The following is a 27,093-nucleotide window of genomic DNA, read 5'->3' as shown; positions in this document are numbered from 1 at the left end:
TTTCATTGCTTCCTCTGTAGCTATCATTCCATCATGACAAAGTCTGGTGGCATTATAACCTTATCTAAACTACTTACCTTCTCTGGTGCCTAGCATAGTACTCTATACAGAGGTTTGTTGATTGACTGATAGAGGTGCTGAGTTACTAGGCATTTATTAAGAGCCTACCATGCACCAGACACTCAGATAAGCTCTGGGAATACAAAAAAGATAAAAGATAATACTTCCTCTCAAATAGCTCACAGTCTAGGTCTTGCTCATACAAACAATTATGTATAAATAAGATATATATGGGATTAAGTTGAAGATAATCAGCAGAGGAAAGGTACAGCTTTTAAGGGGCATTAGGAAAAGCTTCTTTTTTAAAAAAATTTATTATATTTTTTTAGGAAAAGCTTCTTGCAGAACCATGGCATCAAACTCAAGTAGAAACAGGAGTCACTAAACTGTATATAAGGACCCCAGCTGCTGCTTACTGCCTTAGAAAACCCTATATTGAGATGATGCTTTATTGTGATTTTTTTCTTTTTAAAAATTTTTTAATATTTTATTTTTTTCCCAGTTACATGTAAAAACAATTTTCAACATTTTTTAAAAAACTCTGAGCTCCAAATTCTCTCCTTTCCTCCCTCCCCAACCCTCTCATTGAGAAGGCAAGCAATTTGATTTAGGTTATACACACGTAGTCATGCAAAACATATCCGTAATAGTCATGTTGTGAAAGAGAACATGTTTTATTGTGCTTTTATTGACTCTGTTAAATATTTCCCAATTACATTTTAATCTGGTTGAGGATTACATTAGGGAGTGGGCCATGGATTTGACACGTCTGGTGTAGAATGTAGGAATTTTAGCTGGGACTTGAAGGAAGGTGAAGAAGGGGAGGGAGAGTATTCCAGGCATAAGGGACAGTCAATGAAAATGCCTAGAGTCAGTCAAGCATGTCTTACTGTGAGAAACAGCAGAGACCAATGTCATTGGATGGCAGAGTATTTGGGTGGGAGTAAGGTATAAGAAAACAAATGGCAGGAAGGGCTCAGGCTGTGAGGGGTTCTGAATGCCAACCAAAGGACTTTTTATTTGTTCCTGCAGATAAAGAGAACCATTGTAGTTTATTGAATAGGGAGGTGACATGGTCAGATCTGTACTTTAGGAATGCTAATTTGGCAACTGGGTGGAGAACTAAGGAAGGCTACATCTGGAACTGGTTAGGCTTTGGAGAGCAATATTACATACATCCCAAACTTCATCATGGTAATATGTGCATCTCCCCCCAGGATTCTACTTGACTAAATCTCCAAGATGAAACAAATAAGAAAATAAAAAACAGGCTGATGTACTTACCGCCCTTCAAATCTGTGTTTTAAAAAATCAAACAGTGCTTTCTGCATCATATCTGTCACCTAAAAATAAGTAAAGTGACAAATGAAGGTATGGCAAACATCAGTGGCTGTGCTAAAACAAATTGTTTTTGTTAAAAATGATAGACATGGGATTCATATTTGGAAAAATGGCATAATTTGAAGGTTATCATTTTCTTTTCTGATTTTTGATAAAAAACAATAAAAGCAGTTTCTAGTCTCTTTTTACTCATATTTACTGTAAATGGTTCATTTATATTATTCACAGAACCAGAGAATATCAGAAAAAGAAGGAACCTCAGAAGCTAACGAATCCAACCTATTCCAGAAGAACCAATCTATACAACTAGAGTCTATGGTATTCTGAGTGCTAATCCAACCTTTGATTCAGGATTACCAGCAACAAGAAATTCATTACCTCTGGAGGAAATCTTTTCTACTCTTGCATAATTACAGCTATAAGAAGTTTTCCTTATAATAAATCAAAATTTGCCTCTCTGATATTTCTATCTATTAACACTAATCCTTCTTTCTTGGGGACAAATCAAGCAAAAAATTTAACCTGTCTTCTATCAGACTGCCTGATGGATATTTAAGGATCATTCATGTTCTCCCCAAGTCTTCTCTATACTAAACATTTCTAACACCTTCAAATGGTTCTCATACCAAGAACTGTTGTAATTAGGGGCAACTAGGTGGTGCAGTGAATAGAGCACCGACCCTAGAGTCAGGAGGACCCGAGTTCACATCCGGCCTCAGACACTTAACACAAAAACTAGCTGTATGACCATGGGCAAGTCACTTAACCCCCATTGCCCTTCAAAAAGCAAAAAAAAAAAACTTTTGTAATCACTCTCCATTTGATGACATGATCAATTTTGTTTCTGGTTGAATACATGGCCAACAACCATGTTTTCCCGAGTTGCAGCCCCCCAGACTCCTCTCCCCAAATACTTGTCAACAGCTTAAAATAATTTGGTTACTACTTCAGGTTCATTTAAGTTCAGAAATTGGGAGGGGGACTGAGTAGAAGACTAATTCTACTGGCTGAAAGATGCTACTCAAGAGAAGCCAATGTCTAATGATAGCCATCTCTAGGGTGAAAGGAAGATTAGAAGGGGAAAAAATTTACAGTATAACTTTATATACTTAAAAAGAATGACAAGTTGTACACAAAAGATTTGCAGTTTCATGTGCCATCATCTTTAAAAAATATATACTATTTTATAGAAATGCTTGTTTTATTCCATAAATTAAAAAAAGAGAGAGAGAAGTTACTTACCTCATAGCCCTTCAGAGAAGGCCCCACTAACACTACCGGTCGCATAGAAGGCACCACATCGTAAGGAGGAATGTGCTCTGTCTGCAAAGAGAGAAGAAGGCTTTCAGAATCTTAGCAGAAGACAGGATGCTTATAATTCATCTACAAGACACTAACTCACTTCCCAGGGGATTCAACCAAGAGGAAAAATAAAAGGCGCTGGTTTTCCAGATTTTTTTTTGGCTCTGCTATAAATAAACTCAGCCCAAGGTGTGAGTTTATTTTCCTATGCTTGAAACCATCATGATTCCCTTGCCTCTCTCCAGACATGGTAATCTAACTTCTTCATAGGGAAGCTCATCTGGAAGAAGGTGCTGCTTCTGACAGAACCAGGTGACATGGTAGAAAGACTGCAAAGAAGCATGGGAACATGCCTTGGGATGGATGGGCTTAAAAATATCTGTAAGGCAATGGCAGATGAGGAGTGTTATGTTGTATTAAAAACAGAAAAAGTCCAGACTATTGGGACCAATACGATTCAATAAAGTAGGGATGAAAAATATTTGAAAGTCTTTTGTCTTAAGTATTGGCTTCATCTACAAGGGGAGAAAATAAACTACAAATTCCTTTTAAAACAAATGTAAATATCTATTTTATGGTCTCTTCTTATTTCTATAAGAATGATGAGAAAGGACTGGTCCTGTGGTTTCATTGCTATCAGGAACTCTTGAATGAGGAAGCTCTCTCTACTAATGTAAGCTGTTATCTTGTCTGCCACTTATGGTCTCAGAGAATTGCCCAGAATGCTAAGAGGCTGTAACTTGCTCAGGCTAACACATCTAGAGTGTTTTAGAGGCAGGATTCCAATACAGCACCATCAAGTTAACACCAGCTCTAACCACTATGGAACACTGCTTCTCTTCTACTTCCATGCAGAAGCCAATCCACCCAGATGTCATTTCTAATAAATAAATACTACTTGTGTAATTATGCTTGTTATATATAATGTGTATAGGCTTTAAAAAATATTAGCAAACTAAAAATTCAAAATCAAGGGTGGATCCACTGAGTTCATTTCTGTTTTCATGCACTCAGTGACATTTTCATGAACTGAACAAAATTATAATCTCTTTTATGTACCCAACATACTACCGGGGAAGGAGTTATAATCATAGGATCACAGAAGTAATAGCAGAAACTTAGGCCCAGAGAAGTTAAGGCACTTATCCAGGGTCACACTGTTATTAAGAATCTAGGGCAGGATATAATCCTAGGTCCTCTCACTCTGGAGCCAATACTCTCTCCACGGCACCATGCAGCCTTTCTAGCCCATGTCTACATTTTGCAGTTGAATTTAAGGCATGTCTATATTACGTGGCTGCCTCAAACTCCCTCTGCAGTAAAACAATTTGGAGTAGAGGTGGAGAGTTACAGAGATAGCCAGTTACAAAATCAAGCAGATCACTGGCATAGCTCAACTGATAGACTCAAGATGAAGAAAATAGCCAGAAGATAATGGGTAATGCCATTAACTTTATGCCAAAGAGATATTCCTATAACAGAAGACATAAAGTTGGTCAAGGATTGGGCAGTTTTATTTAGAGCCAATAAATGCAGCCTCCAATGCCAAGAAGATCTTGTTAAGATTTCTTAATTAAAACATCTACTGATTTGTGAATTACTCTAAATAGATTAATAAGAGGACATTAATTCTAATCTCTAGCTTTCTTCAAGCTAATGTACCATCTCCTACTGGAAGCTTTTCCTTATTTCTTTAGTTACTACTCACTCTTTTTCAAAATTTCATGTAAATATTTTTATGTTTTCATATTATATTCCTTAAGTAGAATGTAAGCTCCTTGAGGGCAGGGACAGTTTTTCATTTTGTCATTATATCCTTGCAATATTAGGATGCTTGTTGGGTTAGATTAATTAAAAAAAAGATATGAACAGAAATGGAATGTCTTTTAAATTACTCTGGGTATTTTATAAATTAACCCTCAAATATGGAAGACTTATGAATTTGTTTTTCTATCACAGTTTCTTAAGGAGTTTTTTTTGGCTTATTAAAATAATTTATTTTGTGTTATTAAAATCATTTTCATTTATACTTCTGGTTCCTGTTGTTTAGAAATTTTAAAAGCACCTTCAAAACAAATGCACCAATCTGGAAAAAGTCACCATAACATACATATTCCAGAGAAGGGGGAACACAATACTATGTACTGTGCTGTCATTTTTCACTGTTTCAATGTTTAACGAGTTTCCAGATAAATTTAAAGAGACATAACAAGGTAAAGAACATTTTATACAGGAAGTAAAAAACCAAGACAAACATGAATACAGTGACAGCACAGAATGCCACACAAGCACCAACCTAAAGCCATCTACAACATGGAAGACAACCTCGCGGCCAAATCTCTCTCTTTCTGCAGTGCTACATAAAAGTTCACCACATAATTGATAACATAAGAAGAATGAGTACCAGTGCCCAAGGCATCATAAGCATATAAATGAACTTATTTATATAATGCAGGCTCAAAATATTTGGCAGCCACGTTCTTGTAACTCTGCAGCATCAAGAGATTGTTTCTACCTTTGAGATCAGGAATGTAAATAGTCTGATGCATGCATTTTAGTAATAGCCCAAAGAAATTCTGAGTCTATAATTAATAGAGGGTCGGTGTCTGATGCAATAAATCTTTGATTTTTTTTTTTTGGTTTTGTGACTGTCGACCAGCAAAGGGCTACCCATTGCTAGTCTTCAACCAGCTACTTAATAATTAAGGTAGATACAGAAATTACCTTATTTGATGGAATAGTGGCACTTTGAGCTCTAACCTTAAAATAAATCAATGAATTTTCAGCTGCATTTTCCAGTCATCTCTCTTTTGTTATACATTCTTCACTGGCAAAAATAACGATGAAGTAATTTAGAAAAAATGTTTTGGGATATATTTGGAGGTATGGAAAACTTCAGGGAAAGATCAAGCAATATGACCAGAAGCTCTGGTTAACAACTGCTTACTCGTTCTAATCTGTTTGCTGTGGGTTGTTAATGATCAGGTGAAGATCAAGATTATACCACTGGACTGGAAGAGACCTCAGAGGCCATTGAGTCCAATCTCCAACATTTCACAAATGAGGAAACAGACCCAGTGAGTTTAAGTGACTTACCCAAGGTCATAAAGATAGGTGTTGTCAGAGGTGGGATTTGAACCCAGTTCCTCTTACCCCAGTGATAGTGCTCCTTCTACTCTGCTACAATGCTTTTGGTTGGTGGCATTCACTTGTTAAGTTTCTACTCAACTGTGCAATGGATGACTTTGGTGAAAGCCTCCGAAGGGATGCCAACATGGAATCACAAAGACTTGATCACTTTTCTGTTTGAATCTCTGTGATAAGGGATTGGGTCATTCTTATATTATAATTTCTCTTTTTAGATTACTGATGGTCTTAATAATAGAGATCCAAGTTCTTTAATTTAAGCACATTTTTTGGGACTACGATTCTGTTGTCTTCAGTTATTTACTTGGCAACTGTATAGAAAAGCAAACAAAAACCCCCTTGCACTTCAGTTCCTAGAACCATACAAATTACTTATAAGCTCTGGATGCATAAGGCAGAAGACCCATTCCTAGGGATAAGAGTCCAACCTTCAGGGAAGGTTGGGGGAGGAGGGTGAACAGAGGAGAATTTATTTACTGCACACTCCTTGTGCTGGAATTCACCCACTGTTTTTGCCAGCCTTGGTAACACTGTCATATTTATCACAGTGAGGACAGATGGTGGTGTGTAAAATAAGGGAAGGAATGGGAATTAGGGGATTCCTAAAAAAAGGGAGAAGTAGGCAGCCTCTTTCAGAAGCTGCAAAACTTACTGACAGGAAGTGGACTCTTGTCTGAAATAAAGGGTTCTGAGAAAATACCAGTCAGCAGAGACAATTGCATCGTTCCTTTGACACCTTGGTTGGCCAGTGGCAAAGGCTCACAAGGAGACTGCTAGACACCCAGTGTCCAACAGATGGGATGCTGCAATCTGACTGATGGAAGAGGCAAGAACATTGGGAGAGAATTTATATATGACAATAGGAGAAACTCACAGTAAACCGCCAAAACAAGCCTGCAGTTTTCCACTGGTCTTGTTCATCTGCAGATTTTGCACCTAGTGGATTAGAAGTTTAAATACTGACTAAATTAAAAATTGAAGTTTTTTTTTTTAGTACAAGCTACGTATCTGGATATTACAAATTAGATTCTAGTCATTGTTTTTAATATGCTTGATTATGTTAAAAATCTGGAAAAAAAAAGAAAGAGACAAAGACAGACAGAATAAGCATGCACTATAGAGGTGCATTATGGGGAGTTGTCAGTGTTTGATGTCCCTGGATATTTCAATCACTTCCTTTGGTGGTCTATTATTCCATCAAAAAGGATAAATACTGTAATGGTGTTTCACTGAGTCACTCACTGAACTTGGTTGGTTTTAAATGCATGGACTCAATTCGATGTTTGATAGGCCCCTTTCTTAGTAGTAGAATGTACTATTAATAAAATTGTGGGGATCAATGCTAATGATGCCAGTGGCAGGATAAACACAGCTTATGTCAATGTAAACTTACCGATTTCTGTTTCTGCTTAGCTACAGCGGCATGGAAAAGAAATAAAGAATAACAGAGCATGCATGTTATTGGCTTGGAAGAGGACACAGACAGTCAACAGGACTAGAACGTGGCGCGGTGGCGGCTGAGCAGGCGGACAGAGAGGAGCTCAGAAGTCCAAGGTTACCTTCTTAAAGAAGGGCATTCTTTTCTCTTTGGAGTGGGGTGATGTTACACTGTTTGCACTGGGCTTAGGGGAGCGGTGGTTGGCTGGAATATCATTTTCTTCTGCTTCTAAGCCAGTAGCATCTATGTCTATAGCTATGTACAGACAAACAAGTCAAAATCATCAGGTGGACAAGAGAGGAAAAACAGGTTATAATGAAAATAAAATGGAATTAGACCCAAATGACCCGGACTCAAAGGATTACCATGGTAAGCAAAGTTATAGAAAAACTCAAAGGCAAAAGCATATAAGGACTGCAAAAGTAACACATCTAACAAACCTCGAACAGACTTTCAAAAATATCTGTTTGCATAATTAAATGAGCCTTGTACTAAATCCACCAGCAAAGATGGGGTATTTTTAGAACCAAACTGACATTTTCTAAGTGTGATTTGGAACATGGCGTTGTATCTTGGGTACTATACTCACAGAATAATGTGTCACTTGATTTCTTCAAGTGACACGTTGTAGAAAATAAGCAAGAGAACACTGGAAACCTTCAATACCATCAACAGCATTCCCTGGACTACTATGCTCTGGGTCAGAGCAAAAGTCACCTCAATAGGCCTCCAGAAAAATCAACAAACATTTGAAGGCTGCAGAAGAGGGGGGTATTTGCACTCCATTTGCCCAAAGGATTCAGAGCAGAGGTAGCTAAATAGCCCAGGAAGCTTTACAGGATCGAAGGGAGTGGAGTGATACTAAAATGATCCATGGAAATAAAGACAGACCCGAGAAATAGTAATGAAGTTCAATGGCATCAGTCTAGGAAACAGAGGTAACAAAACATCATTTTACTTACATAGAAATGAGATAGAATGGTATAGAATGCGAACTGGATTGACATGGTTCCAGTCCTGGTTCTGCTATTAATTAGCTGGATGACCTTAAGAAAGTCATGAAACTCTGAGCCTTAGCTTTATCCTCTGTTAAATGGAGGCTTTTTTCGGGCCTGCATTCTATGATGGTATAATCTAACACTTCAAAATGTAAATTTTTTTTTAAATGAGAGCTACTATATGAAAATAAGAACTGACATTAAGTCCACTATCTTATTTAATCATGATGACAATCTTGGGATAGAGATGCCATTACCATCTCTATTTTACAGATGAAGAAAACAGGGAAGGAAGAAGTTAAATGACTTGCCCAAGGTCACTCAGTTATTACACACCTGAGGCTAGATTCAAATTCAGATCTTCCTGACTCCTAGTTCAGGTTTCTATTCAAAACATCATACAACATTACATACTAGAATCAGATAGTAGTGGGCACATTTAAGCTCAGAATCCAATTCCTTTATTGTACAGTTGAGGAAACTGAGACTCTAAAAGGTTAAATGACTTATTCAAAGACACATAGCTAGTTAGAGACAGAGTCTGAGTTAGAACTTAGGGCTGCTGACTCCTAGGTTATTATTCACTCAATACTTTTTTATACCAATATCTTATAACCTGTAAAGCCCTTTCTTGTCTATTCACATACCATCATTTTAACCCCACGATGATCCTGTGGGGGTAAGTAGGACAGGTTTTATTATACTTGTTTTATGGATGAAAAAGCTAATCAAAGAATGACTTGCCCGTGATCATCTAAGCTATTAAGTGAAAGAACTGATTAAATCCAGTCCTTCTTGTTTCAAGACCAGTACTCTTCTGGCCACCATACCATGCCTTTTTTTCTGACATGTTCATCTATTGCTTCATATATTTTAGTAGAGATCATCTACTGTTCACTGGGAAATTGCCTAAGAATATCACATTAGAACAATGGAAGGATATCTGTCAGTTATAGAGAATTAGCACAATATTTATACATAACCTTTTACACAAAACCAATATACATAAGAAACAGAGATCAAAGAACAGACCCTTGCTTCTGAACCGAAAGCCTTCCAATATTCAGCAGTAGCCAGCTGTAGGATAGGTTCTGTGCTAAATAGGACGAATACCATCCTACCCCTTTTGAGTGACGGGAAACAATCTAAGAGGTTTTGCCTTCCTTTTTTGGTTTAGTGATTATGATGGCTATCAAATGATTCTGTTCCATTTCAACCAGAGGGAATCTGTTGTATCATTCACCATGTGATTGAGTAGGAAGTGTATGAAGTAATGAAAAAAGAGTCAATCTGAATCATAGGCAAAATAAACTGAGAACATGCTTTTCAAGAAGAAGGGGATGAGCAGTTTAGTTGCACACGTATATGGGGGGAGGCAAATTTGTCCCCCCTGGAATGGAAAGTCTCTTCCTGAATAGTGTATAGCTGTGAAAGGAAGTGGCCATGATACAATCAAAGATTCATCATCTTTAACAAATGTTACCGTTACCATGTTTTAACAAGGCTTGTTTCTCAATCTACCTTCCTTACCACTCTAGTCATCTTTATTATGAAAACATGTTAAAATGTTAAATAATGTTATATAACACTATAAAACTTTTATATAACATTATAGAACTTTGTCCTAGAAACAAAGAAGAAAAGAGAGAGAGAAAAAAAACACACCTTAGCAAAACTAAGCAATCCATCAAAACGGTCTGATATTATATGCAACATTTCACACACACTGGCCCTCTCTCTCTCTCTGCTAAGAGGGGAGAGAGATAACAGTCTCACATCTTTTCCTTGGGTCCAGGCTTGCTCATTATAATTGAACAGAATTCAGTTTTGATTGGTTTTGGCTGTTCTCCATTTACCTTGTTGTAGCCATTATGTATATACTGTTTCCAGTATATATGTTTTCACAGTTCTGCTTACTGAATCAGACTCAGTATTTATTTATTTATACATAAAATATATTCTATATAACATAATATAATATTAACTCAGTCATTATTCCCAGAATAGGGAAGAGTATGACAACGATGGTAAGCTAGCCCTCAAATGGTAAATTCCCAAACAATTTCACTTCCCTTTTTATACATGGTTGGGAAAACACCAAGTTGAGTAAATATTTATTAAGCATTTAGACTTTATGAAACTAAGTGGTCTAAACAACAGAAACAAGCCCAGGGAGAGAGCCCAATTCAATTCACTTAACATTTATTTGGTACATATCATATACAAGAGTGCTGGAAAAACTAGCGAGTTTAGAGTGCGTAGCAAGACTAAGGAATCAAATCAGTTGGGAGGCTATCGAGATCAGTGATGTCAAACTCAATAAAAATGGGCTGTGTATTGACTTATTGACAACTTAATATTATTTATGTTGTATGGTATTTTTATTTATTTTGTAAGACATTTCCTAATTAAAATGTAATTACATTTTAATCTAGTTCAGCTTTGGGAGATTTGTGGTCCACTTGAAGGCACCGAGCTTGACACCTCTAAATTCCTAGGTTATACATTTGTGATTTTTTTATATCGGGGAAACTAACAGTTCAGTTGTGACATGGTCTAGACGTCTGGCTGCAGATTAATATGGTCAAATTAAGAGTGATTACTTTCATCCCTTTACATGGAACCTAGATCCTGAAAAACAAAGTTTCCAATTTATTTGTTCAAGTTTAATTCTCTGTTAATATTGCTCATACAGTTCTTGCATATGAGAACACAGGTTCTTTTGGAAACAATAACTATGACTTCTAAAGGCTTGATGCTTATGTGTTTTCCTCTGAATGTGGCTAAGAGACTTAACCTTCCCTCTCCCATGGAGCCCTTTTTTGGAGCAGATTAGAAAGAATAGCATGGCTAACCCTAATTGAACGAATCTGGAGATGTAGTGAGAAGGATTAAGGATGCTTAGCAATTGGAATACTGGACTACATAAGGATAGTGTAACATATCATCTCTCCCCGAGCCTTCTCATCTTGTCTTCATCATTACTTCCTTCGATATAATCTTATATGGTATGATCTTCACCATGCCAGTTTCCCCTCTGTATCTCTATTAAAAGGTGATACCCAGAACCGAACTGATGTAGCCCGAGTGGAGCAAAGAACAGTAGGATCAATCCCAGACTCTTTCAATGCCCCCTAACATTTCTTCACCCTTTTTTTTGGCTGCTAAATCATAACTCTTGAATTATACTAAGCTTGCAGTCCCTTAAAGATCTTCAGATAAAAAAAAACCTTTCCCAATTTTAGCTCATTCTTTACTTGACCATGCGTATTTCTTACAAGGAGTTATGTTTTTCTTTCTTTGTTTCCAAAGAGGGAAAAAGTGAAAGGGAGAGAAAATATATTTTTCTTTAAATATATCAATTTAATTTAAAAAAGAAAAGTCAAGATAAAAAAGGACATGCTGGTACAATTCTTATAGCACCATGCCATACTTTTATATCTGTACTTCATTAACTGCTTTTATTTTCATTTTCTATATATGTCTTCTAAAAAAATCTTTGTTGGTTGATGAGCTTGCTCTGTATATCCATGTTTTTTTTCTTTAGGCAACTCTCCCTTCTCTCCTTCATTAGAGGGATTTTTCTTTGTGATTTAAGAGCTTCCCAAATCTCCTAAACTGGCTTTCTGTTTAGAACTTTTGGTGATGGGTAATCTTCTCCTAAAACTGAAAGTACAGGTCATATTATACCTGGTTTTCCTATTCTGCTCCATCACAAATTCTAAGATGGAGTGGTCACTTACCTCCAGGGTTTCCATCAATTTTACCCTCATTGGCCACTTCTCATTAGTCAGAATCACATCCAGAATAGAATTTCCTTTGCCTACTCCTTACAACTTAAGCAAAAGAATAGCATGTGAGACAGGAGAGTAGCATCATTCATAGGAGACAATTTCAGAAAAGAGCTGGTAGTAAAATCATGAATGTTAATGAAGGATGGAGATAAAATCTTGTCATGGTGCTGTAAGAATTATATCACTATGGTTCTATGACTAAAATATAAAGTCTCTCATTCAGAATTGAGATGTTATCAATATAGTTGTTTGGGGAAGACTATTCTTAGGACATAGTGGTTAGTACAACCTGTTACTCAATTTTATAATTTCACTAACTTGCTTAGTATTTTCACATTGTTGGTAGACTCTCTGTTCTCAATCTATTTTCACCTCTAATTTGTCCTACATATAATAATCAGAATCAGACTTCTCATGTGTTATTCTGCCCATCATTTTTGATAATCTTACTCACTCTCTTAGATCAATGGTCTTTAAAGTATTTCACCAAGAGGCTGTTTTTCCATTTATATGATGGCATGCTCTACCCTAGACTGTACTCACAGTTTAGCCAAGGAAATAAGTCTGTCCTTTCTTACACCTAATAGGTGTAATCTTAATAAGATGTCTTTTATTTCCTAGCCACCTGTGATAGTAATATTCCATTACTATCACACCACCACACCTGCTACTTTTCCTTCCTTCCAGGCTCAAGAGAAGAATAATTTCTTCCATAAAACATATTTTTACTAGCTGATCCTCTCTGAAATCTTTATCCTTCTCACTAGTATATGTGTCTCTGAACTACCTGTGATGATGTTTTCATGCCTATCAATTCTCCATGGTTTTAATTAGTTTTGTTTGTCCAATTGCTTCAATTAGATTATGAACTCCTTGAGAGGTTCTTTTGCATCCATATACAGCACCAAGGACAGTGGTCCGTACTTGACGCTCAATGTATGTGGGCTTACTGTTACAGGAGATTCAGGTCAGTGATGAGCACGGTAGAAATTTCTCCATGCTCTACTTCTATTTCTGCTTCCAATTTTTAGCTTTTTCAGTAAATATCCTTCATATTTGATGAGTTGTTTTTATAGAAGTGATGATAGCTTGGGTTAAGCCACCCACACTCCTCTTGGTTCCTTTGAATAATCAAAAACATTTCTGACCAGACAGACAGGTTTAAATGATGCAGTCTCTGGTTATGTCTCTAGGTTTTTTTTCTTTTTAATAATGCTTGAAGTCTAACAATGACTTAATTTAAAACTTTGAACTCATTAGCTTTAACCCATTGAACTAATGCTCTAGAAATATACGAGTTATAAGTTTACTGACTGAGTCCTCAGTCTTTTTTGTTATATTTTTATATCAGCAGTTACTTTTCCCATCTCACGTGCTTTCTCTTATATATTTCCGCAAGAACAATGTTTCCCATCAGTAAATCAGTCAGCCAGCATTTATTAAGCACTTTCTAAATGCTAGAGACACAAGGAAATGGAAAGATCAGTCTCTGTTCTCAAGGAGCTCACAGTCTAATGGTGGAGACAATACACAAATAAGTATGCATAAAGCAAGATACGTACAGTACAAATTGGGGTCTCGGAGGTAAGGCGCTAAGATTAAGGAGGACTGGGAAAAGCTTCTTGTAGAAGATGGAGCTTCAGGTGATATTTGAAGGAAGCCAGGGGGGTGGAGATGACTTGAAAAGGTCCTTTAAATCTATATCCCATCTTAAAAGTTACTGGCATTCCAACACAGAGATCCAGTGCAAATTAAAGCGTAAAATAAGGTAAGTCCTCAAAGTAAAAAAGGGTTGAATGTCTTATTCAACCCAGCACCTACTTACCAGATGACGGAGGTGTAGATTTTCTGGAACTAGGTACTATGTCACCCAAACTGGATGATGAGTTTCCTCCTGATTTACTGGAGTAAAGAAAAAAAGAAAGTCACTCTTAAAGCTGCTGTCCATCACAGAACTGGCATATTTCAATTGTTTGTTAATAGTAATGTTTGACATTAATCAGGCCTACAAATAGGCAAATGGCAATTGCTCACAAGTTTTTTTTTTTAAATTGGTTATTGAATAGAAGGAGTATGCAGGAGAGTTTGCCTTTGGGAAACTGTGCAGTGTTTTAATGACCCAAGCTTCTCCCTGAAACAAAGGGCCATTTTTCTGGCCACCATCTTCTCCCTGTGATGTGCTGTGGCTATGAGTCACTGAACAGTGCAACTGCTGAAGAATGCCATAGAGGGTCACCCAAAGCACAAGAGAGAGTTCTGACGGTGGGTGCCACAAGCTGCTAATGAAGAATTGTGCAGGGAAGGCATCATAAAGGTTACTCGAGAGATCTAGGACCAGAAAAGGTTGGCTGTCAAATAAAAAACAGTGAGAAGTGACCAGTGGAAACTGCATGCCCCATTGTTGATATGCACTACACCGGCAGGTTAGATGGATTCCTGTAGAGGATGTCTGGAAAGATGTGGATAAGGTTCTGCCTTGGGAGAGTGGATGTGGATGAGTTGCAGTCTGCATTCTTGGAGGATTAATGCACATCAGTAATATCACTAATTTGGCTCCATGACAGTCTCTCTTTTCACATTCAAGTTTAATTTTTTTTAAAGGTCCTGAGAGGATAGAAGGATACCATCTGGGCAACCTTCAGGTTCATTTAAAAAAATCAGTTATAGACATGGCTGGACAGTGAACGTGGAATTTGTCTTCAGGAGCCATCAAAGGCAAAGGATATAGTTAGAAGGCTAAAGCATGAAATTAGTCCTTCTGTCTTGCTTGCCTTCCATTCCTGTACTTTACCATCCTTAACTTTCTTATGTAGACAGTGTTGAATGCCTAAAAATGTTGAAAGGCGAATTTATGAATGCTAAACCTTGCTATTTTTTTTAAAGCAATTGGGGTTAAGTAACTTGCTCAAGGTTACATGGCCAGTTATTTCTGGATGGGTGCTAAGTGTCTGAGCCTGGATTTGATCCCAGGTCATCCTGACTCTGGGGCCGGTGCTCTTACTCGCTGTGCTACCTGGCCGCCCCAAAACCTTGCTATTTTTAAAAAATCTCACTAAGAAACACATAACAAGGTTCCTCCATGATTTAGCTATGAGGCAATAGATCAGATCTTTATCTAATCCTGTATGGAAAGTGCTGGATTTAATGAAAGGACCTGGATTCAAATCCTAGCTAGGCCACTTACTGGCTTTGTGATCTCTGGCAAGTCATATAACTGCCCTGGGCTTGACATTTCCCGTCTGTAAAATAAAGTGATTAACTGAGATAACCTTGCCAGCACTAATGGTATGGCCCTAAGTGGACAGACAGCATGATGAAATAGAAAGTACATGTGATCTGAAGGTCAGAGAGCTTCCATGAAGAACTTGGCTCTGCTACTTAGTATTTCTGTGGCCTTAGGCAAGTTCCTTAACTACTCTGTGTTCCAGTTACCTCACCTGCAAAATGATATAGGTTGGAATGAATGATCTCTAAAGTCCTTTTCTAGGTCTAAATCCTGTGTTTAGACAATTCTATGTTAAGGGAATGCCCAACTATTAGGGTTCTGATTAGAGGCAATCTGATGATTGTATAATCCATAATGCCTAGACCCTGACATATAACAGAGCATGGGTCAGCTAGGTAGTACAGTGAATAGAGCACCTCGCTGGAATCAGAAGGATCCGAGTTCAAATTTGACCTCAGACCCTTGATACTACCTGTATGACTTTGGACAAGTCACTTAACCACAACTGCCTCGCCTTCCCCCTCCAAAAAAAAAGTATAACAGGACACTCATTATGGCCTGGGGAAAGATTTTGGAGGTAAATGAGCATAAAAAATAACAGGATACTTCATCTTTTTTAAAATAAAAAACTCTAAATGGTCATTTCTGGAAAAAAGAATGTTGGCAAAAGGAAGATTTAATCCCCAAATCTTCACTGGGTACATGAGACTCAGCTAAAGGGATTTCTATAGCCTGGTACTTAGTACCGCAGTTTTAAGCAGAAGTAAAGAAGCTAGGCCTGAGGTAAAAGCTGTGTTACAAAGTTCGCTCATCAAAAGGTAATATTTACTTATTCCTGCAACCTACAGAATAGAAATCTTGGTGGGCTGAGTTATTGTATAATGACTTTTTTATTGCTTTTTAAAAATGTGTTTCATTATTAAGGGGACTAATATGAGGCCCTAAATCTCTAGAATGCTCTTAAGGGATATGTAAAGGCATTTACCAAGGACCTGGAGCACCACATAAAATGTAGGAAGTTATTTAAAAAATTATATTTGTGGTAGAAATTTCTGGAAATGATACGAGGACATATCACTAATGGGACTAAAAGCATAAAAAACTCAAACTCCTCTCTCTCTTTCTCTCCCCCCTTTTCCCTCTTCCCTCTCTCACACACACAGTATATAGTCTAGTTTCAAATCTAGAAAGTGCATTTGTTTCACATTCTCTTCAATTTCAAATATCAATAAAATATTAGAAAAAACAGAAATCTATAATAAATGTTTCAACAAGTTAATTTACTTAGAATGCCAGATAGTTCTTCACTGCTAATCTTGAAGAAGTGTCTGCCCATTTAAATGTATCCAATTCTTATATCTTTTGTCAGGTTGTGATTTTTGGTACCTCTTCTAATAATGGCTTTAATTAATAATTATGAGCCTATCACCAAATTTTGACTTTACATAATAGATAAACACAATTTAAGATGTGTAGAGCCCAACAGCTAAACCTCCCAAGCAAATACTTTCTCATACTTTATGCCAGAGGTTCCCAAACTTATTTGGCTTACCCTTTGAAAAAAAAAATTACCTGGAAATCTACTTTTTTTAAAATGTTTTTTTTAATTTGCATCATTTAAAAAAAAATGTAATAAAAATGACATCTTAAATTTAATAATTTATTGTAAATTTGTGGTTTTTTCCTTCACTGAAATTTTGATGATGCAATATTGTGTCAGGTAACCATATAGTATCATAAACAAGTTATCACACACACACATTCCTTCTGATGCATGCTTGACTTCCCAATAGACACATTTGCCTGCCAACACTTGCTTGTTAAGTCCTATTGGTAGACTTGATCACTGATCCATTATAACTTGCATTTTGTATGTTTATTTGGAAAAGTAATCACTCCAATTTTTCCTCTGTTACATACCAAATGAAACATATGTGAACAGTTTTTTCAAAATTCTCTTTCGCGCAGTGAATAGAGCACCAGCTCTGGAGTCAGGAGGACCTGAGTTCAAATGCAGCCTCAGATACTTAACACAAAAACTAGCTGTGTGACCTTGGGCAAGTCACTTAACTCCAACTGCCCTCCAAAAAGCAAAAAAAAAAATTCTCTTCGTTCCTCATCCTTTCACTGCCTCCTAATTTTAATTCAACACTCCCCAATTGCACCTGAGGCTAATATTGTCCCCCACCCAGTTCCAGCACTCCTCAGAGGATGGTATTGTCCACTTTGGTAACCTAAGCTTTATGCTAACGCTGAAGTACAACAGATGTCCTTCATGTAGAAAAACCTTCCAGCCATTACTGTTGAAGGCCATGTAGATGGGACTAAACCTTGCAAAAGGGAAAAACATAAGGCTTACCCAGTGGCAGGATTGTTTTTTTTTTTTCACTAGTTTAGGGCTAATCTAAAATAATACACTCACTGCATAGATTAGTATGTAGGGAACTTGAAGGCTCTTAAGGCATATTTAAAGGTTCCCATATAGGGACCTGGAAGGGACCTTGGGTATCATCAAAAGCAACACCCTCATTTTAAAGGTGAGGAACCTGAGCTGGTTTTTCCAAGGTCACATGGGGAGGAAGTGTCAAAACCATGGAATTTATATTTAACCTGTGACTCCAAATATACTGCTCATTTTACTGTACCAGTGACTCATCATGTCCAGGATCAAACATAAAACCTTCTGTTTAGCCTTTAAAGCCCTTCATAACTAGGTCTTTTCCAACTTACTTTTCCATTTTGCTTCATCTTTACTCTCCTCCCTATATTCTGTGATCCAGTGATACTGGTCTCCATTGTTTCTTGCATACAACACTTCATCTCCCGATTTCTTGCATTTTCACCGGCTGTCCTCCATTTCTGGAATTCTCTCCCTCCTCATCTCTGACTCTTTGCTTCATTCCAATCCCCCAATCTACAAGAAGTCTTTTTTGGTAATGTTGGTGCCTTCTCTCTGTGATTATCTCCAAACCACTCTGTATATATGTTGTTCGTACATTGTGTTCCCATCCCCTCCCCCTATTAGACTGTGAGATCCTTGAAAGCAAGGTCTGAAACATAGTAAGAGTATAATAATTAACGCTTGTTGATTGACTTTAACAACTTCTAAGTATCACTACCCTTATTCTACCACACAGGCTATTGAGACTCTGAGAGGTTGCCCATGGTTATATATCTAGGACCATTAGAACAAGGAGATGAACCCAGATTTTGAAACTCCAGACCCAATACCCTCAACTCTCATACAATATCTAGGACCATTAGAACAAGGAGATGAACCCAGATTTTGAAACTCCAGACCCAATACCCTCAACTCTCAAGGATTTGGTTAGGAGATTGATTAGGACAACAGTACTAGGGAATTGGTTAGAGAAACATAACTAAGGAATCATTCATTGATGACTACAAGAGTGCTGCCCACATCAGCTTACTTGAAGTCTGGCTTTCCACTAAATATTTCACCTCTTGAGCTTAAAATTGAGTTTCTGGAGTGAAAATGAAAGAAGGATGTTCTTTGCATTTTATTTCTTGGTTGCATGTTTCTTTTCTCTTGTTCTCTTTCCACAGGGTATGTCTGCACTTTTCTGGGTTGCTTTTATTGGATGTCCTGAGAATTGAGGTCCTAAGATTTTAAAGTCTGAGGATGTTCCTTGTAAACTTCAATTCTGAATTACTGGACTGAATGGATGCACTTTTCAGTCTTGAATATGATTTTTTTCTGAAGGTGGCTGACAAAGTCAGATGTAATGAGTGGATATCTTATTAGACAGAAGTTGCATTGCAATAAAAACATGAGATTATATCACTCTCAGTGTAATGGTCTCTTGACTTCATTATTGTCTTAAGTAACTCATCTTCCTGCAAGATAGCATCAGTTCTGAAACTCACATCTCCTCAGTGCCCCCTTGCCCTGGCACCTCTCCCTCCTTCTGAGTGGAGAGCGTCGACGGTGGACCTTGGAGAGCGCCTCCCCAGATCCTCCCTTTAAGGAAGGGGCCCGGCATAGCTATCTCATCATTTCCTGCTGCAGCTACAGCTCTCCATCATAACTCATGCCAGGTACCTTTGCAGCTTCTTTTTTATGTGTTATCTTCTCCCAGATTGTGAGCTACATGAAGGCAAGGGCTGTTTTTTGTTTTTCTTTTATCCCTGGTGCTTAGTATAGTGCCTGGGGTATAGCGGACACATAAGCGATGCTTTTTGACTAACCATTGACTATTTCATACAGCATTCATAATACTGCAAATACCTTGAGATTCCAAAGTCAGTGTTATCAAGCCAATACGTCTTTTTTTTTTTTTTTTGCTTTTTTGGAGGGGGGAAGATAGGGCAATTGGGGTTAAGTGACTTGTCCAAGGTCACACAACTAGTAAGTGTTAAGTGCCAACATGTCATTTTCACACAAACATTGTTGTTTTTTTCCTTTTTGTACCTGGAGTAGAATTTTCCTTGCTTTGCCCTCTGCTCGTGCTGTAGCCTCATGTTTTCTAGTTTAACCGGACTTGGGATGAATCCTATTTCACAGCCTTCTTTTACCAACCGCCCTATCCACCAGTCATTGTTAAATTTCTGAAGATAGAAAAAAATACAAAAATGCATCACAAAGCTATTGTACAAAAATGTTCAGATATCTTTTAATTAAGCTTACTTTTTGTATCCATACTTTTCAGTTGTAGAAAGATATTATTACAACTCTCTTAAAAAGTTTAAAATATAAAAATTAGAGCACACCCTTAGATTCATATATTCAGAATACAGAGTTTCAAATGCTTAATTGTGACCATCCCTTCAAGGAGGTTAACTCTTTACTGCTCCCTTGTTCTCCAGCCTCAGCTCTACTTCTGCTACTGATGTTGCCTTGAACAGGGCACAACTTCTTTAATAAAATAGAAATGAATAACATTCTTGATTGGCTATAACCCATTCAAATAATACCTTATGGTTGCAACATGTAAATATTTTGGATAGAACACTAGCCCTGAAATCAGGGAAACACAGGTTCAAATCATGCCTTGAAGACACTGATGTGTTGCCACTGTCATATATTCAGTTTGAGCTTCTGTTTCCTTATTTGTAAAATGAGAGATTTGGAGCTGATGGCCTCTAAGGGCCCATCCAGCTCTAGATCTACAATTCTATGTGTCATAAACTTTAGTAGGGAAGAGATCTTAGAAGTCATCTCTCAGTCTAGATCAATCCCCTCATTTTACAGATAAAGAAAGTGAAGCATAGAATGGGGCTTTCCTAGTATGACCATTTGATACAGTTAGGACTTCAAAGCTAGGACATTTATCTCCCACTCAAGGGTGCTTCCTACAGCACCATAGTAGTCCTCAAGGCACACAAGGAAAACTGGAATAGCTTTGGAGATAAACTAAAGGTTCTATGTGAAATATAAACACCATGAGGTCAAAGTCCATGTCTTGATTATTTTTGCACTTCTCATGGGGCTTTGCACAATATGTTTTACTTAGGAGGTGAATTAATCAATGGTGTTATTTGTTGTGGACTATTTCCCTTCTGTACAAAAGTATTTTGTGATGTATTGGTTAGATGTGGTGACAGTATTTTTCCAAACTAAAATTCAAGGCACATTTTCTGACAAAGCACTGGGGGAAGGGTCATTGGTGAATAACATATATGGTTTGTGGGGGGAATGAGGAAAAATATTTAAAATCCTTACTTTTCAGGAAAATGCAAGCTATAGAGGCATGAGGCAGACAGGTCCTGAGTTCTAGTCCTAGCACTGCCATGAGGCCCTTTATTTGAAATGGTTATAAAATAAGGTTTTTTTAAATTTATTGTGTTAGTTTACAATATTCAGTTCCACAAGTTTTTGCATTCCAAATTTTCTCCCTTCCCTTTTCCTCCCTTACTGCCCCGCCATGGTGGCATGCAATCCGATACAGGTTCTACATGTATCTTCACATTAAGCATGAGATAAGTGGCAAAGAAGAATTATGACCAATAGAATGAATGAGGAAGAGAAACAAGACAAAAAGAGAGAGAGAGCAAGTGTTTGCTTCAATCTACATTCAGACTCTCTAATTTAGCTATACGCTCTTACAAAAGGCTGGCAGCCTCCATTTTCCCATTTGTAAATGAGAGGGTTGGATGAGAGCTGAGCTTCTCAACCTGAGATCTACAGACCCTCAATATGTCTGTGGATAGATTTCAGGGGATTTATGAACTTGAATGAGAAAAAAACTTGCTTCTTTGTTTTTTTTTTTACTAACCTTTAATTGAAATGTAACATTTCTTTGAACTTTTTAAATATACTATTCTGAAAAGGGATCCACAGGCTTTACTAGACTGCCAAAGGGGTCCGTGACAAAAAAGTTTAAGAGCCTTTGGATTAGAGAATTTCCAAGCTCCATTTTCACCCTAACATGCATGGATTCTATGTTCACTGAATAGTCAAGATTTTGCTATTCCCTCTATCTCCTAAAATATTATGTGTGAATGGTGAGGGGTTATTGTACATTTTGCTTAGATTTTCCTTAATGCTCAGAAGAATTCTCTATTCTTTAAAATCTCCAAAATAGTTGGAGAGACAGTTTTCTTAATCCCCCCTTTTCAAATATCTCTAAATAACAGCATTTATCTTGTTCCTCCCCTCTGTCTTTCCATGGTGGAAAAATAGATCCTTCTCTCTGGGCTTTAATCATCTGGGGGAGCTTCTCTGTGATTAAATCCCTTTAACTCCCTCTTTTAAAATCAGATTCAACACAACTCATGACCTTCTTCCTTGAATATTCTCTCAGTCTTTCCTTCCTAACCTATAATTCACATCTCTTTTGAAAAGCTAATGAAACGATGGGCCCTAAATTGCCACCCCCAATGTTTTTCACTAGAAACTTTCACAGTTTTGTCCAATAGTGTCTTCCTGTCTTTAGATTATATCCACATATGTTATGCATATGACATATCTATGAGATGGAAGTTCCTCCAAAAATATGCTCAAATGGTGATTTCCTTTAGCTACAGAAAGGCTGCATAGAAAACTATATAGTAACCCAATCTTAGGACACAGGATAATGTTCTTTTTTGATTGGGATGGAGCTGGGCCTATGATTTTTAATGGTAAAGAGAACTCCTAGGAAGGAAATTCCCTTTAGCAAACTTCTTCACAACATATGGTTCTGAAAGTTGCTTGGAACACTTTTGCCCAGAGATACACAGCCCATATGTGTCATTGGGAATTGAGACCAGGTCTTCCTGGGTCTTAGGACAGGTCTCTATCTCACCTCTATTCTGAGTGACATACATTTAACAAATATTAATAATTATTATTAAATAATCAAAATTAGTAATAGAAAATAAACTGTCCAGGAAAAGTTTTAATTAGGAGTAACTTTCCCTAAATTCCATATTTTAAGATTTTATTAACCTGATGGTGGAAACTTCCAGCAAGGTTTTAAAGGGGCTCAACCCCTATGGCCTATCCCTTATTAATTTCTAATGTCTTTGGTTAGGCAGTTCTATTATTCTGCCATTGGAATGCAGAGACCTACCTATTGGTGATGGTAACACATTGGGTGTCGAGTCCAGAAGAGGTGGACGTGGTATCTGAATGAAGACGAGGCCCATGCCACCAAGGCAAATATGATCATTAAAGCACTATCTGAATGATTATAACTATAGACCTGGCATGTGAAAGATATCAAAATGTCTGAATTAAGCATTTAAAAAAAATCTACAAAATTGAAACAGGCTGGATATAAAAACAGGAATGATAACCTAACTTAGATGTCACAGACACTTTTGTATATTTGGTCTGTTTTTGCCTGCCAGGAAGATCTATGTAAATGAATATTAAAAAGTAATTTCAAACCAAGGTGTTTCTCTTACTTCCTTAACATGCAGAAAATCTTTTGCTTCGAACGAGATGGCCATGCCTGGTACCGGGACATCATCCTCATGGGCTGCGCTGTAGCTGACATTGGTCCGCACTGCAAACGCAACAGGTTTTGTCTGTAGGAAAAAGAAGGGGAAAAAAAGAGGTTGGGTTGGTTTCACTACTTTGCTCTTAGAAACCGAGAGGTAATAAACACTTGCAAAAAAGGTTATCATATTTAGTTCAGGTTCAAAAATACCAACATGTTCAATTCATGCCCTTACAAATAGTTTGTTTAGGGAGGCAGATTTCTGGTAATATTAAAGCTTCCTACTACACCAATTCTCACCCCTCTCAAAGCATTGTTGGTAATAGAGGTGTTAAAACATTACAGAAAAAAGATTTTCTAGTCTTTCCTGAAAGAATATAGCCCAAATAAGGACCACATGTGTGGTACTCCACTGAGTATTATGAAACTTAAAGCTCACCATGCTGCCCAGCACTAAAATCATCTCCTTTATGATTCTTTTTTTATTTTATTTTTCTTTTTTATATTTTTAAGCAATCGGGGTTAAGTAACTTGCTCAAGGTTACACGGCCAGTTATTTCTGGGTGTGGTGCCGAGCGTCCGAGCCCAGGACTCGATCTCCAGGTCGTCCCAACACTGGAGCCAGTGCTCTTACTCGCTGAGCCACCTGGCCACCCCTAAGCAATTGGGGTTAAGTAACTTGCTCAAGGTTACACGGCCAGGTGTTTCTGGGTGGGTGCTAAGTGTCTGAGCCCCGGGATTCAATCTCCAGGTCTTCTCAACACTGGAGCCGGTGCTCTTACTCGCTGTGCTACCTGGCCGCCCCCCTCCTTTATGATTCTTCACCAATAATAGACAATTAAATGAATAGTCAAAGAAGTGCAACTGTGCTTTTAACAAAAATAGACGATAAAGAGAACTCGCTCGATATCCTGTAGATGGTATCTCCTACAGCTTCAGAACGTTAGGAATGTAACCACCATTTGCTATGTTATGTTATCCCTATTTCTCCGAGTTTATCCAAGCTCATGCCATCCCTGGCTGAAAGAAAAATCAGTGAAACCATCCATTCTTCGTTATCTAATGTTGCAGCATCTACAAATAGAGATGCTTCCATAGCCAATGTGGGTGAATAAATCATCCCTGAGCATAACCTGTGCACTTACAGGTTAGGAGATTAATTCTATGAAGGTATCACTCTTAATAGTGAAAATGCAAATATCTAAAAGGAATCATACTTCTTTAGCACAGTTAATTGCCACATTAGGGATGTGTGTAGAATTCAGAGCTGTTTCTCACTCTGGCTCATTACATTTCTCACCTGAGGTTGCTTGTGGGGGAGGAGGAGAAGGTGGGAATGGAAGAGTCTTCCAAGGGGTGGGGAGCTTGCTGCATGGAGGCCACAATATGGCCCTCTAGGTCCTCAAGCATGGCCTCTGACTGAATCCCAACTTCACAGAACACATCTTTTTGTTATTTATATATATAAAACTATTATTATTTATTAATAATTAAAAATTTAATAGTAAAATAAAATAGTTTTATATGTAATAAATAATAAAAATATTTGTTCTATGAAGTTTGGATTCAGTCAAAGGGCCACACTTGAGGACCTAGAGGACCACATGTGGCCTCGAGGCCACAGGTTCCCCATTCCTGATCTATCCTTTAGGCTGGGGATGGGGCAATAGTTCTGACCACTCTGGATGATGTACATTGCCATCTAAGGGAGGAAGGACAATGTTCTGTGTAATTGAGGTTAATACTATAGAATGGACAATGGAATCAGAAAAGCTTAAAGTTAGTTTATAATGTCATTAACCAGGCCCAGATGAACTGCTAGAGATGGGAGAGAAGTTTGCTACCTCACCTTCTACTAAAATAGCTAGAATCAGTTTGTATAATTTGAACACAGACCCAAGGCTTTCACGATAGCAAAGTCTGTCATAAACCTAGTGTCATTCCTTTTTCTTCTTCTTTTTATCCTTGGGAAGAAGAGATGAAGTTTGATGAGATTGAGAGATATTTTCCTATATTGCCAAAGGGTGCATGATGCAAAAAAAAGGTCTAAAAATACCTGTTCCAAAATATTGTATGCGTTTGACATACTGCTTTTCTTTCTAAATGGATCCACAGAGAATTTTCAATGTTTTATACAACAAGAAAATTTTCTAACATTTAAATAGTAAGAAAAACTTGATGATGGAATAACAGGAGAGTTGGATAAGAGAAATGTAATTTTAATTCAGTAATGGTACTACAGTAAGTCTAAGATTCTTTTTAAAAAATGAGATGAATACATTGATCTAAATGATTCCAAAGTTCCTTTGAAATTACAGAATTTACCTGAAAACCTCATTTCTTCCATGAAATTACACAAAATTTCAACTAATAGGACCTTAGATAAGGAGGTGCAGCTGTGCAAGTGTAATGACAAGCAAAGTAATACTTTGCTACTTGTTTCAGCTATTCAAGTACCTTTGAGCCTCACCTTTGATTGTGTCAAATCTTTGTTGGAAACAGTATATATTGTGTTGCTTTTAATAAGCCTAAGGGAATTTGGAGACCTTCCCTACCCTTAATAGGACAAACATCATCACATGGATCCCACAGTGGGAGGAGCTTGCTGAAAGAGTGGAACAACAAGGCTGGAACAGGACGGGTGGAACAGGATGGAGCAGAGAAAAGCTTGAGCATGAACTGGGACCAAGCAGAACTGAGAGGGAGAATGCTTGTGGTGTTGGCACTCTGTCTATTCTGTCTGTGTTGATGGTACTTTATCAGAATGAAGCATTCTGTCTGTTGAAAGAAGACTTTACTGCTGATACAGAAGCCCTAAAAGAGGACTTTACTGCTGATACAGAAGTCCTGAAAGAAGACTTTACTGCTGATACAGAAGCCCTAAAAGAGGACTTTACTGCTGATACAGAAGTCCTGAAAGAAGACTTTACTGCTGCATACACAAGTTCTGAAAGAGATCTTTTCTGCTGTTTACAGAAGTCCTGGGGCTTTACTGTTGATTTGTGTTTAATTTCTCAGACAGAAGCTTTGTCTGTTGGCTTGTGTTAGACAGAAAGCTAATTGAGAGGATAGTGCCAGCAATGTGTATAAATATTATTGTAACTCTGTTAAGTTTTGTCTTTCTAGAAACAGGAACTATGAAGGGCTTGGAGTGGAATAGTCCCTGTGGGCTGAGATATGGAACTGGAGCAGAGAGCTGCCTGCCTGTGAATCCAGGCAAGAGCTGGGAGCTGTGGGGTTTGTCAGCCTTGAGTTAAGATGAAAGAGGTCTTTACTTGGGTACTCTGCATTGACTGATTAGACTATGACTTATTGTGGCCTAGGAATGGATGTTGTTTGTACTTTCTGATACCCCTTAAAGATGATTGACTTAAGGATGACTGGAAGTCAGCCAGTCAAGATGAAAGAAGACTTTACTTGATTGAGGATATTGTGACTTACTGAATGATATGTTTTGTTTAAGACTATGTGACCATCTGAACAATAAGTTATGTTATATTGTTGTCAATGTTGTGCTTTAGTTTATTGAATGTTTTGCTTTAGTTTATTTCTGAATAAATACAGAGTTCATCATACTATGCGATTAGATCCTTAAAGTTATTCACAGTAGCAGTCCTCAGGAGAGCTACTCATGATTAGCTTTGAAGCAAGACAGAAATAAAATCACTGTGAGCTTCCTGCACTTAACTCAATTTAGTATTCAATCTGGAATAAATGTTTTAAGTTCAATTTAATTTCATTCCTCAACCCTCTTTCTGCCTTTTCACAATATTTATATTGTGAAATATACCATATACCAGGATGTGTGTTTGTCTGGTACAATCCATTAGATTGTAAGCTCCTTGAGGGCAGGGACTATCTTTTGCCTCTTTTCGTATCCTCAGCACAGTCCTGGCACATA

At 37.6% G+C, this 27,093-nt stretch overlaps 1 protein-coding gene across 3 annotated transcripts in view; it reads right to left on the bottom strand.

The window, feature by feature from the left end:
* CACNB2 (calcium voltage-gated channel auxiliary subunit beta 2) overlaps window positions 1–27,093 on the bottom strand; it is a 415,522-nt gene that overhangs the window by 24,685 nt on the left and 363,744 nt on the right. For all 3 annotated transcript variants that reach the window (XM_069086269.1, XM_069086272.1, XM_069086271.1), the window contains 6 exons: window positions 23,158–23,280; window positions 19,739–19,875; window positions 13,906–13,982; window positions 7,410–7,543; window positions 2,644–2,724; window positions 1,345–1,403 (listed from right to left, as the gene is read on the bottom strand). In XM_069086269.1, coding sequence (XP_068942370.1) covers window positions 1,345–1,403; window positions 2,644–2,724; window positions 7,410–7,543; window positions 13,906–13,982; window positions 19,739–19,875; window positions 23,158–23,280 — 611 coding nt within the window. The remainder of the gene's footprint in view (window positions 1–1,344; window positions 1,404–2,643; window positions 2,725–7,409; window positions 7,544–13,905; window positions 13,983–19,738; window positions 19,876–23,157; window positions 23,281–27,093) is intronic.

Source organism: Petaurus breviceps, unplaced genomic scaffold (assembly GCF_028583685.1).
Source record: "Petaurus breviceps papuanus isolate PSGF00001 unplaced genomic scaffold, PetGlider_PUasm1.0 178, whole genome shotgun sequence".
NCBI classification, from domain to species: domain Eukaryota; kingdom Metazoa; phylum Chordata; class Mammalia; order Diprotodontia; family Petauridae; genus Petaurus; species Petaurus breviceps.
The sequence above is the reverse complement of the archived record's forward strand: the minus strand, read 5'-3'. Positions and strand labels throughout refer to the sequence as shown.